This window comes from Microplitis mediator, chromosome 8 (assembly GCF_029852145.1).
Source record: "Microplitis mediator isolate UGA2020A chromosome 8, iyMicMedi2.1, whole genome shotgun sequence".
Classification (NCBI taxonomy): Eukaryota; Metazoa; Arthropoda; class Insecta; order Hymenoptera; family Braconidae; genus Microplitis; species Microplitis mediator.
In genome coordinates this window covers 18,605,082-18,621,280 of record NC_079976.1, presented here as the reverse complement: position 1 = coordinate 18,621,280, position 16,199 = coordinate 18,605,082, and the positions used below count along the sequence as shown (strand labels likewise).

Sequence of the window (16,199 nt, the reverse complement as noted above, 5' to 3'; positions counted from 1 at the left end):
ATTAAGAGCTCTAATTATTACAGGCGTCTTTTTTTACCTGAATGAAACTTTTGAACCTGTTTGGAAGAAAAAAAAAAAATTTGTTTTTTTTTGGATCACCCTAGTATGTATATATTTATACATATATAAATTTTTTAACAAATGGTATATTTGAACTTTATTCAACTAATTATGGTAGTTTATGACGAAATCCCTTAAAATAGACCATGAGGACAAATACAATACCTGGATTTTTTAAAAAATCTACATAATAGGCGCTGCAACACGATGCAGTTCTGTGGGAGCAACAGTAATTTTTCTGTGGAAACAATAGGATAAGGTGCGAGTTTCAAAAACCAATTTTTTTTTGTCAGTATAATATATTTCTGGAATTTAGAAAAAAAAAAATCTGTTTGCAAAAAAATTCAAATATCGAACAAAATTCTAATCTCTAAAGAAAGTTAAAATTTCGAAAAAAATTTCAATTTTAAAATCTGCATTTTTTCTTCGGATTTAACAATTTTATTATACTGACAAAAAAAATTAGTATATGAAAATTGTTACTCATTCTATTGCTACCACCGACAAAATCCTGTTGCTGCAACGGGATTTTGTTCTGTTGCCCCCACAGGACTACGTCCTATTACAGTATTTATATTATTTTTCCGTAAAGCGGCACCAAAAAATATAGTTGACTCTGTGTTGAATTGAAGTTAACAATTTGTCTGATATGGTAACAAATTGCCGCATGAAATTATACAAACAATCAGCAATTTTTTTTTTTGTGCGGTTTGGGTCAATATTACGTAGAGGTGTGCGAAATTTGTTTGAATTAAATATTTACATTTGAGTCAAATATCGTATAGTTCGAAGGTTCGAATCAGGGCCTGGAAGTTGGGGCCAACAATTAAACGTAAAAAAGAGAACAAAAACAAGTTTGAAAGCAACAATAGAAAAAAAAAAATTAACGAACGCATGCAAGTTCAGGTGAATGAAGTCGTACTATAGCCTATAACTCGAATGTCAATTATTAAAAAGGTTGACAGCAAAACACGTGGAATTCAAATAACTAATCGCGATTTCGAATGAATAAAATTAAAAAATTAAAATAAAATTAATAAATTACTGCATGAGATTTTGCAAAATATTTGCGACTATGAAAAATTTGCGGAGTTAACGTAGAATAAATCCTTTTCGAAGTAAAATTTACTCCGAAAGTGAGTTTATTTGAATATTACAACTCCGAATCAGAGAAAATTCTGATTTGAATAAAATCCACTCCCAAATCACTCCGCAGAAAATACAAAGTACCTATTCACACCGTATGCGGAGTGATTTTTTTTAAACTCCGAACTCCAAGTGACAAAGTGAATATGGATTTAAATGAAATTCCGATTTTTAACCGTGTGACATTAATTCAATCGTAAATAAATAGAAGGCAAACATGGTTTTTATAAAATTTCAGATAATCTGGTGTCACACAGTAACTTTCCTGATGGTCTCACTTGTCGTCCAGCTAACGTCCAGCTAACGGTCATGTTCACAATTTTGCTGACGATCTTGCTCGTCATCTTGCTCGACATCTTGCTGATGATCTCGATTGACATCTTGCTGATGGTATCGCCCGCCATCTTGCTCGTCATCTTGCTGACGATCTTGCTCGTCATCTTGCTCGCCATCTAGCTGGTGATCTTGCTGATGGTATCGCCCGCCATCTTGCTTGTCATCTTTCTGGTGATCTGGCTGGACATCTTGCTGATGGTATCGCCCGCCATCTTGCTCGTCATCTTGCTGACGATCTTGCTCGTCATCTTGCTCGTCATCTTGCTGACGATCTTGCATGTCATCTTGCTCGTCATCTTGCTCGACATCTTGCTGGTGATCTTGCTGATGGTATCGCCCACCATCTTGCTCGACATCTTGCTGGTGATCTTGCTCGTCGTCTTGCTCAACATCTTGCTGGTGATCTTTCTGATGGTATCGCCCACCATCTTGCTCGACATTTTGCTGGTGATCTTGCTCGTCGTCTTGCTCGACATCTTGCTGGTGATCTTGCTGATGGTATCGCCCACCATCTTGCTTGTCATCTTTCTGGTGATCTGGCTGGACATCTTGCTGATGGTATCGCCCGCCATCTTGCTCGTCATCTTGCTGACGATCTTGCTCGTCATCTTGCTCGTCATCTTGCTGACGATCTTGCATGTCATCTTGCTCGTCATCTTGCTCGACATCTTGCTGGTGATCTTGCTCGTCATCTTGCTCGTCATCTTGCTGACGATCTTGCATGTCATCTTGCTCGTCGTCTTGCTCGACATCTTGCTGGACATCTTGCTGATGGTATCGCCCACCATTTTGCTCGACATCTTGCTGGTGATCTTGCTCGTCGTCTTGCTCGACATCTTGCTGGTGATCTTGCTGATGGTATCGCCCACCATCTTGCTTGTCATCTTGCTGGTGATCTTGCTGATTGTATCGCCCACCATCTTGCTTGTCATTTTGCTGGTGATCTTGCTGGACATCTTGCTGATGGTATCGCCCACCATCTTGCTCGTCATCTTGCTGACGTTCTTGCTCGTTATCTTGCTCGACATATTGCTAGTGATCTTGCTTGACATCTTGCTGATGGTATCGCCCACCATCTTGCTCGTCATCTTGCTGACGATCATGCTCGACATCTTGCTGGGGATCTTGCTCATCATCGCGCTGACTATCTTACTGATGATCATGCTCGACATCTTGCTAATGATGAGACTAACAGCAAGGTTACCAACTAGCCACTTAGTAGAATGATCGGGAAAAATACAAACAAAACAATTAGTAGTATTGTTTACGCAATCATTAGAAGAATCACTGACAACACTATCCTTAAGATAAACGACATGACTTTCAACAAGATAACCAGCATGAAATCTAGCAAAATGGTCAACAAGATGTCTAGCATTATTACCAGCGTGATAAACATTTAGATGATTACCAAGATTGTCAGCGAGATGGTCAGCAAGATCACCAGTTTGTTACCAAGATCTCTACTTCGTAACTTGGTTAGGATGACTAGTGCGAACATCAGTAAGGTAACAAACAAGACATTAGTAAGATGCTCAGTGAAATAGCCTGAAATGTAATTAAGTCAAACAGCGAGATTGCCAGCAAAACGAACAGCATGATTACCTCAGCAAGACAAACAGCAAGATCACCGCAGCAAGACAATCAGTAGTACTACTAGCCAGGTAATCAGTAAGATGACCGGCGGAAATTATAGTTTATTAATAAATAGAAGTATTTACAGCCAATATTTTAAATTTGTCAATTTTTAATAAAAATGAAGAAAAATTACAATTTTAAATAATTAATTTCTTTTTTATTTTTTATTTCTCTGCTGTTTTTTCTTTATTTCTAGTCTTTGGGTTCTTCAAATTATACAAGAACAATGACACACACCGGTTGAATTCTGTTTTCATCATCTGGTTTTCTCTACTTGTATTCTGCAATGTAAACCCTAAAACAACACGAAACATATAGTTATGTAGATAAAATCAACAATTTCATAGAGTAAATCTGAATTATTTACTTTCAACATCAGAAAGTATTCCGGAAAGATCAGCATCTTGATAAATGCTACTAACAGTCAAGTTTTTCAATCTTGCTGTCCCGACTATACTGAGTAGTAGCCGCCTAGTCATTTCTTTAGGCTTGTTGATGAAACGCAGGATGTCTTGTAGGTCAATATATCTTACACGAACATTGCTACCTCTCATCAACTCAACCATGTGGTCATCAGGGGGACTGTTTATCGCAGACGTAGTAGCAATCTGGTCACTGGTAGCTGTATCAGTGGTAACTGTGCTGACAGCAAAAATATTTGGGGTACTCGTATGAGTATTGTCCAAAATTTTATGAAAACTACATCCAGTTGAAGTAGACGCAGTAACAATATCACTACTAACACCAGGAATGATATCACGATAGGTAGCAGTAGTAGAAGTCGTCCTGCTACAAGTAGCATCAGCAACAACACCCAAAAGAGTAGGAGAAGTATTTGAAGTAGTAGTAGGACTAACCACAGCAACTGCAGCATCAGCAATTGCATTAGTAGTAATAGTATTTTTTTTTTTTTTTTTTTTTTTTATAGGAAGGAGATTGAGGAAAAAATGCGTCACCGCACCGTAGAAAACAATATTCATATGAAAAGCATAAGCTGCTCTTCATATGCCTATTGTTCTCCGTGTGCCGGGCTCCTCCCCCAAAGATGTATTTACTTAAATGATGTTTTAAGCAAATAACTGCATCCTTGGGGGCCCTACCAGCTAAAAACCTCAATTCCTCCCTTCTTCAGACCTAGCACTGCGGGACAGCGGTAGCATTACTTCGCAGTGCTAGTCTTCCTCTTCTTGTCGCCGTCGCTGTTCCTCTTCTTCAATTCTACACAATCTCTTCTTTTTTCTACTCCGTTATCAGCTTTCGGGCGTATGTTGTCATTGTGTTGAAATTGTCTGCCGTCGCCAACATCCAAGGTATCACCAGGTCAGCGGCATTTGGCACTTCCTTCTCCTCCTGAAAGCGCAGCCGTATTTCAGACCAACGCTGACAGAAAAAGAAAGTGTGCTCGGCAGAGTCAACAACTTGCGGACAATATTGACAGTAAGGATCGGTTCGGATCCCCATGCGATACAAGTACTCATTGAACTGGCCGTGACCGGACAGAAATTGGGAAAGGTAGTAATCCACCTCTCCTTCTTTCCGTGAAATCCAGTCACGGACTCGTTTAATGAGCCTGAATGTCCGACGTCCCGTTTCCGCAGATTCCCATCGCTCTTGCCAGAGTCTCAGAGTCTCTTCGCGTTCTCGAGCCTTAACTCTTTCCAACGGTTCTTCCCCAGCCCAACGGGCATCCCAGATGCGTCTCCTCTCGAACCCTAAAAGGTCGATTGGAATCACACCCGCGATGACCATCACGCTGCTTCCGAAACCGTTCGGTAAGCGCAAGCTATCCTCAGTGCGCCTCTCTGTTGAACAAATGCCAGTCGTCGACGATAGCATTCTACTTTAAGTGACTCACACCAGATTTCTGCTCCGTCAAGCATTATCGAGTTTGAGACACTTATGAGAGCTCGTCTACGGCTGCTCCTCGGTCTTCCGACGTTCGGCATCAACCGAGAAAGGCTTGCTACCAACGTTGCCGCTTTATTAGCCGCACCGACAATCTGATCGCGAAACGTAAGTTTCGTATCGATCGTCACCCCGAGGTATTTCAGAGAACTTCCACTCTCGACGTGTTGATCCACGACGAGAGCGCGGAAAGGACTCGGAAACCACCTCTGGGCTGTGAGTACTATGACCTCAGTTTTCGCCTTAGCTAATGCCATACCATGGTCATTTAGCCAAGCGTCCACTTTGGTCGCGACTAGGCTTGCTAATCTTTGCGCACTCTTGTAAGAGCGCGCAAGGATTAGTGCTGCCACATCATCAGCAAACCCCTCCAGTATCACCTCACTCGGTAGGTCTAGACGTAGAAGTGCGTCGTAAAGGATGATCCAGAGTTCCGGTCCTAAGACAGAACCCTGAGCCGCTCCTCCACTCAGCTTCTTCATCATCTCGCCAAAAGTAGTCTCATAGATCAAAAAACGATCACGTAAGTAATCGTCAATGATCCAAATGAGATACTCGGACAGACCTAATTTCCGAAGCCCTCCATTATATCCGGCCATCGTGCCGAATTAAATGCATTTTTGACATCGAATGTCATCATAATGCATACTGGACGGGATCGATGGTTTCCCGTCCAAGCTCTTCTGGCAAATGAAAGCGCTTCCGAATTAGCACCGATTGTGCTGCGACCCAACCGAAAACCATGTTGGTTTTCCGCTGGACCACCGGCATCTGCAACTTCAATTCTCAGTCGATTACGAATTAACGATTCGAGAATTTTTCCAGCTACGTCCAGCATGCAAAGTGGCCTGTAGGACGAAGGAGTATAGGGCGGACCCTTTCCTTTGTCCAACAGGACTAACCTTTGCAGCTTCCATCGTGCAGGAAAAACTCCAACCGAAATGCAGGAGTTGTAAGCACTCAAAAGCAGTTGTTCGTGCTGAGGGAGGAGGGCCTTATAAACCTCAACGGGGATACCGTCGGGGCCCGGGGCCTTTCCTCCTTTGAGATTCTTTACAACCACCAGCAGTTCTGCTGCTGAGAAAGGTGGACACTCGTCATCGGATATAGTCCAGATTGGTCTTCACGCTCTGGAAACAGGACACTGACTATTTCCTGCATCGCACCAGGTTCCATAGGTGATACTGGACTGCGACCTAGGAACTTTCGAGTAACAATCTGGTAGCCAAGGCCCCATAGATCATTATCTACTTCTTCGCATACCGCTTTCCAACATCTCCCTTTGCTTTCCTTGATCGTCATAACCAGCCGCTTATTCGCCGCTTTATACTCATCGTTCTTCTGCTGCCCAGTATCACGCTTTCGCATCCTGAGTGCTTGCCTCCAAAGCCGCAAACATTCAGCCCTGAGCAGCGCGATCTCATCAGTCCACCAGTAAGCTGGCTTCCTGCGTGAGCTTACGGAACGTCGAGGCATCGCAGCGTCGCAGCCTAAGACGATAGCCTTCATCGTACGGTCAACAATCATCTCAACATCTTCGCGCGTCTCAGCAGCCATAGGAGAGAAGGCCTCAGCGCTGTCTGAGACTGGCTTTTGTAAAGCACCCTCATCCAGCTTCGAAACCCTCCAACCTACCCGCTTCATTGATCGCTGGGACACAATCGCAGGGTTTCCCCGTAGATCATGTACCGTATACGAGATGTATTGATGATCGCTAGCCGTAAACTCCTCCAAAACAGCCCAGTCCGAGATCACCGCAGCTATCCGTTGAGTTGCAAATGTGAGGTCAATTATTGACCCACGTGTGCCTACCCTGCGGAAAGTTGCAGTGTTTCCCTTATTCACAATGACAAGATCGAGACCTGCCATCATGTCCAAGAGCTCAGTGCCGCGCGTGTCGGTCCATTCCATCCCCCAATCGATGGATTTCGCATTGAAATCACCACTTATCACGATTTCTCCCTCAAGATTGTGAACGACTCTTTCGAGTTCATTAACCCTCTTTCGGAAGTCAGCGATAGGCTCGTTAGGAGTAAAATAGCACGACACGAAGGTGATCGCAGGCGTAACTACCCATACAATACCATCCCTGGATCCACTGTCCTTCACGGAAACAGACCCTAGGTCCGGAATCCAAATTGCCGCTGTCCTCGAAGGGTCACAGAACCAATTTGGTCCGGACGCTGAATGGTATTGCTCCGAAACCAGAACAATATCCATTTTGCAGTCTTGTCTCCGCGCCAGAAGTAGATCCAACGATGTCCTGCACCGTTGTAGATTCGCCTGCAGCACCTTAGCCATTTTTATGAGAAGTGCAACGCCTCGAACCGATTGTGTGATCGACAGATCGCCCGTCTCCTACTGCCGCACAGAGGTGGCAGTGTGGTGGATTAGGACAGGCCTTGGCTGAGACTAAGACTCGACCGATCAACTTCCACCTTACATGATCCGGCCGAATGGCCAAGACCATGGCAGCGAAAGCATCGATCGAGCCGTTCCCAGCGGCGGATACGGCAGACCAACCAGCCCACTTTGACCTTTCCCAAGGCCTCTAAGGCAGTGGCGACCGCGCATCTTGCCTCAATGAAGGCACGTACAGCTCCCCATTTATTGGGTTTAGTTATATTAACTTTGAGCTCGTCCGCACCTTCACCGATGCTCCGACGCAAGGTCGCCCTTACCTCATCAACTGTTGTCGCAGCGTCCAGCGCGTCAATGACCACCGTAGTGGTAGAAACGAGATGGCGCACCGCGACAACTCCACCAGCTGCCTCGGTAATCTTCTAATCGAGAGCGGAGCGATCTTTGACAGATCCCTCGAATTCAATAAGAAGACCGCCTTTCCTGGCTGTCCTTATCGATCTTACACTAGTAGTAAGATCCTCCGGAGAGAGTTTCGATCGCAATGCTTTCAAAAACTTTCCCAGACGATCTCGACTCACCTGGTGTGATCAAAACGGCCTCCGCCCGTTGTCGTCTCTTCCGCTGCTTGGCCTCCTTGGATGCTGTGGTCCGTTCCGTCGTTGGTCCATCAGATGTCCCATCCTGTCCCGGTCTCTTTGCTCCACTCGTCCCTGCAACTGCAGCCATCTCCTTCTTTTTTCGTTTTCTTCTTTTCTTTTTTCTTTCTACAACGATGAATTGTTCGTCGCTTGGCTTTATATCCGCGGTCTCCTTATCCTTCTTCTTTTTCTGCTCCCTTTCACCCTCCTCGGGTGATGACAAGGGGCGCTTCCCTTTCGGGGCCTCATTGTTACAGGGAGTGTTGTCTCCGGTTGTAACCTCAGCGTAAGAAAGAACGACAGACTCTTCAGGCCCTTTTGGCGGGCTGGAGTGTTCTGTTTCCTTCCGCTTAGGTGCTTTCTCCGTTTTCCTCTTTGGGGTCTTCATTTGCCGTGACTCCTTTAGGAGTTGTTCCCGTCGCTGCAGCTCTTGGAGAAGGTGCTCTCGCTCCTTCAATTCTGTGGACGCCAGTTTTCTCTGGGCGTTCTTCCAGGTTTTGCGGTGTGTCAAAAGCTGCGTCAGGATCAGCGATGCCTCTTTAACACCAGCAGTCACCTCGTTCGCGACCGTCCTCTTCTTTACAATGGTCCGAAGGGTCTCTTTCAGGACCTCTTGCAGTTCCTAGAGGCCAGAGTCCTCCCTTGAGATTGCCACATCTCTTGATGTGAGACTCTCCGTCACTAGGTTTCTAAAAGCTGTAACCTGTCCTTCACTTGACGTGTCGACGTTTGCTGCTCCCTCGGCCAAGTGGTCAACCGGGGGCGTCGAGCAGTAGCTGGATGTCGACCCCGCAGGTGCTGCTAACCCACCTGACGTTGCCGTGGCTGGGGTATCCCTCCCCTGCTCCGTAAAAGAATTCTTATTACTTTGTTGCTTCATCATAATAATTATTCAACACCTCAACATCACGCTCGTCTCTGTTTTTAAGGAGTATAGCTTCTCCTGAGTGGTCCACGGTGAGTCTTTTTCAGGTCGCACACCAGTGGTTGAACCGGTAACAACCCTCTATAGAACTCACTAACCCAAACTTTCCTCCACGCGAAAAATCATCAACGATGATATCGACAGGAGTAGTCGTCTGGGCCATTCCCCTATCCGCCACCCGGGGACGCGCTCGGTTGGACTCAAACCCTGATAATGACATGAGATGGTAGACTTCTTTATCTTCCCGGACAATGATGTCGCCTGAAAGAATGAAGAGAGCCACCCTCATCATCACTATCAACTTCCGAGGTAGTAGTAGTAGTAGTAGTAGTAGTAGTAGTAGTAGTAGTAGTAGTAGTAATATCTGGAGAACTATAAGGACAGGGATCAAAACAGCTAGTGGATGCACAATTTCCACCAATGAAACTGGGAGACGCTTGAATGCAAACGTCAGTGTTTATCCTCTTGCTCACATAACCAGTAATGATCCCAGACGTATTTACTGCCAGACTCTCCAACCAATCAATATCGTCTATGAATTAAAAAAAAAATATATCAGATTAATTTACGAACAATAAAAAATAATCATAAACTAAACCTTACCGCTTTCAGCTACAATAAGTGCCGACATATATTTCCTTCCCCATCTAACCGTCACACGATTTAATTCCAGTCGTGCCTTAATCAGCTTAGATTCAACGACACTCGTGGTACCTTCTTTAGGCCAAAAAATTAAATAATACATCGTCACAACTCAAAAATGATTATATTTTACTTGACAGATGTCAGATAATAAAATGATGCTCTGAGAAAATAACAAAAAAAAATCGTCAAAACAAAAGAAAAAAAATTGCAATCATCTGAAAGTCGTCGCTGTTGAACCTGGGAAAACTTGTTGTTAAAAAGAATGAATTATATTCAGAGTCATGTTCATAAGAGTCATTTTCTTCATGGTCTTGTCAACCATCTTGCAGATGGTCTTGATCGTCTAGCTGGTCATCATTCTGGACATCATGCTGATGGTCTTGCTGGTGATTGTACAGATGATTTTTATAATTGTCGTTCAGACCATTGTGCTAGTAATGTTATTAATGGTCTTGCTTATGGTATTTCTGATTGTCTTGATGATAGCCTTGCTAATAGTCTAGGAGATCAACATGCTGACGGTCTGGTTCGTCATCTTGCTTACTGTCTCACCCGACATCTTCTGCTCACCCGATCTTGCTCGTAATCTCGCTGACCATCTTGCTGGTCATCTTGCTGACTATCGTGCTGGATATCGAGCCAATCATCTTGCTGGCGTCTCATGCAGATGACCTTACTAACGATCGTGCTCGAAATCTTGCTGCTGATTTTTCTCGTCATCTTGCTGACGGTCTCGGCCACCATCTTGTTTGACATCTTGCTGGCGATCATGCAGATGAACTCGCTGACAGTCTTGCCCAACATTTTGCTCGACATCTTACTGATGGTTTTGCTCGTAATCTTGATAGTCATCTTGCTGAACATAGTGCTGGACATTGAGCTGATGGTTTTGTTCATGGTCTTGCTGGCTATTGTACTGATCATCTTGCTGATGATCTTTCAGACTATCTTGCTAGACATCTTGCTGATGGTCTTTCAGACTATCTTGCTAGACATATTATTGATAGTCTTGCTCATGGTATTTCTGATTGTCTTGATGATAATCTTGCTAATAGTCTTGGAGGTCATCGTGCTGACGGTCTCACTCGACTCTTGCTACTGGTCTTACTCGTAATTTTGGTGACTATCGTGGTGGTCATCTTGCTAACCGTCTTGCTGATACTCTTGTTGATCATATTGCTGATAATTTTGCTGTTCATCGTGCTGGTACTCTACCAGGTCGTCGTGCCAACTATCTTGCTGGTCATCTGAGAGAAACTCGTAGTTGAAAGGAAAAACTTCTATTCATCTTCATCAGAATCCGCTTGCATATTCTCATTTTCGCGTCCCATGTTCTTATTGTAGTTAATTACAATATGCTGACACAGTGATTCGAATGCCATACTTTGTCTGTTACTTCTGTAGTATGATTTATAGACGCTGAACGATCTTTCCACATCTGCGCAAGTCAATGGTGCATAATTCATTCTTAAGGCGTCATCATCAACCCAATTATCCGGCAAATTTTGCATTCTGTTATTGATTATGCAATTGTTGATGTTGATAATCTGTGTGAATCCATCGTTGTCTCTGAAAACCTCAACAACTTTATCCTGGATTTCTTGAGCAATCTACAGATCTTCTTGGAATTCTTGCTTCAATTCGGCAATCATCTGGCACGTTTGAGCTAGGCTACATCCTCTTTGTTGTAGTAGTTTGATAGTGGTAACTAGACAAGAAAATTTGGCAGAAATGTCTTCAAACTCTTCATGGTTTTCTTGCCTTTCCAAGCTTTCTTGCAAATTTCTCACAGCTTCACTGTTATCTTCGAGCTCCAAAAAAACTTGTCTCACATCGTTGTAGTGTAAACAATAATATTGGCACGCTTCAATCCACGTGCCCCATCGTGTTGTCACTGGTCTTGGTGGTAGAGGAACGTTTGGAAGAGCAGCTTTAAAGATATCAACCCGCGTTTTTGATTTCGAGAAAACTTCTTTGGCACTTGCAACGACATCATTGATTTCCTCATAATACTCTCTGACTTTTTCAGCTATATTGTGACATGCGTGTGCTAAACATGTCACGTTGACAAGTTTTGGATATGTCCGTTTCAGAATTCCAGCGGACGCCTTCATGTATGGAGCAGCATCAGTCAAGTATAAAAGAACTCTGTTTGGATCAAAACCCGCCGGCCAAAACTCATTCAAGCTATCAATCACATACGCCGCTATGTTTGCAGCGTTTGCTGTCACAACTTCTCCACATCTAATTAACCGTCCCGTTGAAGCTCGATTTCGATACAATGCCCCAATAATGACATTGGTGACGCAGCGACGCTTGGAGTCGGTTGTTTCGTCGACTGAAACTCAAATAGGACAATCTCCTATTTCTTCTCGTATAGTCGTCAGAGTTTCGTTGTAAATGATAGGCAAATACGTTTTGCTCATAGTTGTCGCATCCGGAACTTTGTGTTGGGTGTGAGTTTGTAAAAAATTAGCAAAATCAGGTTGGCAAACCTTGTCGAAACAAATGTCCGATTTTATGCATGCGCTAGTGAAATCTTTAAAAAAGCAGAGTGCCGACTGTTTAAGTTTGTGAGATGTTGTGGAGATGGAAAAATTGGTTGATTCCGTCTCTGGAGAGTTGCTTGATGTTTAGCGGATTGTAGGTGACGCTCGAACGTATAACGTTTCAATATGACCAGTGCCGTTGTGCACAATAAACATCGTACACAGTCATCTTCGAGCCGAAAATGGTCCTCGGGTAGTTGTAGTTCCCTCTGTATTTTTCCATAAACATGAGCACGGCGATCATCAGCCGACATATCTAATCTTGTTGAAACAATTTACGGTAATGAGAATTAAAAATATTCTATGCAACTATTCTCAAAAAAATCACAATAACCAAAGTTACATAAACTTACCTTACGAACTTGAAGTGTCCTTGAACTCGGGTGTAAATAGAAGAAATATAAAAAACGTAAACTCAATAAAAAACAATTAATAGTTCAACGCACTAATATAAACTATAAGAAACTCGAACTAGGAAAATGGAAATGAAAGATGAAGTTTCTTACGATAACATATATAAGAAAATTACAAAATTACAACGATAAACAAAAAAGAATTAATAATCTAGAAATAAAATTTTAATAAAGGTGAAATAGATGAACTACAAAGAATATATAATATTTTAAAGATTGCAATTAATTATTATTTAATTGAGTAACTTTTTTATAGATTTCTTGATAATATCTTTACAGACCTGTCAACTAATGTCAATTAATATTCGTAAAACTATCAAGTAATAAAACAAAGAAAGAAGACTATAGGTTCGAACAATTATAGTTTTCAAAATTAAAAAAATTGGTAATATAATTTTAGATCCACATAGATTGCAAAATTTATGCACAAGATTATAATTCTGACATATCCAACAAGAAATATTGTAAACATAATAGTTAAAGGAACTTATTTTTGAGATACAATAGATAAAATACAATAGATAAAGATACAATGAAGAAATTGAATGGAGTGGATTGATTTACTGGTAATTTTAATGATTTTTTCAATATCATCTTGGTGGTCATTTTACAGAAAGTCACCCGATTACATCACTTATAGTCTTGCTGTGAGTCACACTAATAATCTTTCGAGTGAAACGGGTATGCTGATTTAAACAATCGTTCGAAATCAAAGTTTTCACCTACCAAAACAACTAGGAATATAATGAGCGTAACAATTATCCAAACACAAAGCAAGATCGTCAGCACGATGACGAGCAAGATGGTGGGCGATACCATCAGCAAGATGTCAAGCAAGATCACCAGCAAGATGTCGAGCAAGATGATGAGCAAGATCGTCAGCAAGATGACGAGCAAGATGGTGGGCGATACCATCAGCAAGATGTCAAGCAAGATGACGAGCAAGATCGTCAGCAAAATGGTGGGCGATACCATCAGCAAGATGTCAAGCAAGATCACCAGCCAGATGTCAAGCAAGATAACGAGCAAGATCGTCAGCAAGATGTCGAGCAGGATGACAAGCAAGATCGTCAGCAAGATGGTGGGCGATACCATCAGCAAGATATCAAGCAAGATCACCAGCAAGATGTCGAGCAAGATGACAAGCAAGATGGCGGGCGATACCATCAGCAAGATGTCAAGCAAGATCACCAGCAAGATGACGAGCAAGATGGTGGGCGATACCATCAGCAAGATCACCAGCAAGATGACAAGCAAGATGACGAGCAAGATGGTGGGCAATACCATCAGCAAGATGTCAAGCAAGATCACCAGCAAGATGTCGCGCAAGATGACGAGCAAGATGGTGGGCGATACCATCAGCAAGATGTCCAGCAAGATCACCAGCAAGATGACGAGCAAGATGGTGGGCGATACCATCAGCAAGATCACGAGCAAGATGACGAGCAAGATGGTGGGCGATACCATCAGCAAGATCACCAGCAAGATGACGAGCAAGATCGTCAGCAAGATGTCGAGCAAGATGACGAGCAAGATGTCGAGCAAGATGACAAGCAAGATGGCGGGCGATACCATCAGCAAGATGTCAAGCAAGATAACGAGCAAGATCGTCAGCAAGATGTCGAGCAAGATGACGAGCAAGATCGTCAGCAAGATGACGAGCAAGATGACGAGCAAGATGGTGGGCGATACCATCAGCAAGATCACCAGCAAGATGTCGAGCAAGATGACAAGCAAGATCGTCAGCAAGATGGTGGGCGATACCATCAGCAAGATGTCAAGCAAGATCACCAGCAAGATGTCGAGCAAGATGACAAGCAAGATGGCGGGCGATACCATCAGCAAGATGTCAATCGAGATCATCAGCAAGATGTCGAGCAAGATGACGAGCAAGATCGTCAGCAAAATTGTGAACATGACCGTTAGCTGGACGTTAGCTGGACGACAAGCGAGACCATCAGGAAAGTTACTGTGTGACACCAAAAGTATCTGAAATTTTATAAAAACCATGTTTGCCTTCTATTTATTTACGATTGAATTAATGTCACACGGTTAAAAATCGGAATTTCATTTAAATCCATATTCACTTTGTCACTTGGAGTTCGGAGTTTAAAAAAAATCACTCCGCATACGGTGTGAATAGGTACTTTGTATTTTCTGCGGAGTGATTTGGGAGTGGATTTTATTCAAATCAGAATTTTCTCTGATTCGGAGTTGTAATATTCAAATAAACTCACTTTCGGAGTAAATTTTACTTCGAAAAGTATTTATTCTACGTTAACTCCGCAAATTTTTCATAGTCGCAAATATTTTGCAAAATCTCATGCAGTAATTTATTAATTTTATTTTAATTTTTTAATTTTATTCATTCGAAATCGCGATTAGTTATTTGAATTCCACGTGTTTTGCTGTCAACCTTTTTAATAATTGACATTCGAGTTATAGGCTATAGTACGACTTCATTCACCTGAACTTGCATGCGTTCGTTAATATTTTTTTTCTATTGTTGCTTTCAAACTTGTTTTTGTTCTTTTTTTTACGTTTAATTGTTGGCCCCAACTTCCAGGCCCCGGTTCGAATAGTTTAAAAAATTCAAACAGTTCCAAATTTTTTCCGACCCTACGGTGAATAAAATTATTGCATCTAAAAAATTTTATATTTTTGGCTCTGTCAAATTAAAAAACTCTTATATGATTGATATTTGAACCTGAAAATAGTCCACGTGATTATAAATTTTATCAACGTAAGATTTAAAGAGTTCAAACTATTTGAACCTTTCGAATCTTTCGAACTATTCAGATCTTACGAATCTTCGAGGCGAATCTCGAATCGAATTGTTCGATATAATTTACCTCGAATAATTCAAAGTTTCGAGTATTCGCAAACCCCTTAATATAACGTATTTGCATATGAAAATTAGAAGCGCACGTTGTCGTTATAGGTATTTTCATAGCTTATTGTTTTAATAGGCATCAAGAGGCTGCAGAGCTGATTACTTTCCAAGATATGAAAGTAAAAATGATTTCATGGCAAAAAAAAAATGCGGCTGTCAACGATAAACACAGTTGAAGATCTACAGACTATATTACAACTAGAAGCTTATGCAAATATTGGATTAAATAATTTCAGTAGAACCGATGTACAATTTGTTACTAATACCACAAATGAAACAATAGCAATAATGTTTAGAGACCAGGAACTACAGAGAAAAGTCACAACATCAAAATTATATATATCATCATCAGCAATAGTACCTGAAAATGTCGGTGCTCTTCAGATTATAATCATAGCAACCCATCACTCCCACTATGTAAGGATATTAGACTGGGCCAAAAAAAGTGACTATTTTGTCTTCATAGCTATATCGAAAATATTATTCAGAATGACAAAAAAAAAAACATTTCATAAAAGATCAAGCCCTTAATATTAATTTTATGAGGTCTATCATCGCTATTTTTAATTTTAATTCATAATTTGATGTTCTACGTCAGAACTGCTAAAACATTGGAGTAAAAAAAATCATTTTTACTTATTCTTATGTAAAATTAAATTCCCTACAAAGAAGGTCTGATTAAAAATT

General features: G+C 41.8%; 2 protein-coding genes across 2 annotated transcripts; one reads left to right on the top strand and one right to left on the bottom strand.

The window, feature by feature from the left end:
• Positions 1–6,138: 6,138 nt before the first annotated feature.
• Positions 6,139–7,386, bottom strand: LOC130673875 (uncharacterized). The gene has a single exon (XM_057479087.1). The coding sequence runs from the start codon at positions 7,384–7,386 to the stop codon at positions 6,139–6,141; it is 1,248 nt and encodes a 415-aa protein (XP_057335070.1).
• Positions 7,387–13,164: 5,778 nt separating this feature from the next.
• On the top strand, positions 13,165–14,545 carry LOC130673874 (uncharacterized protein DDB_G0290685-like). Its single transcript, XM_057479086.1, has 2 exons — positions 13,165–13,185; positions 13,394–14,545. Exons 1-2 carry the CDS (start codon positions 13,165–13,167, stop codon positions 14,543–14,545), a joined length of 1,173 nt encoding a protein of 390 aa, XP_057335069.1.
• Positions 14,546–16,199: the final 1,654 nt, after the last annotated feature.

Bases quoted from the DNA above. Each gene is read 5' to 3' on its own strand.
- LOC130673875 (XM_057479087.1), bottom strand. From the start codon at position 7,386: ATGGCTAAGGTGCTGCAGGCGAATCTACAACGGTGCAGGACATCGTTG.
- LOC130673874 (XM_057479086.1), top strand. From the start codon at position 13,165: ATGGAGTGGATTGATTTACTG. The intron at 13,186-13,393 runs GTAATTTTAATG...CCAAACACAAAG, and splicing joins TGGAGTGGATTGATTTACTG to CAAGATCGTCAGCACGATGA.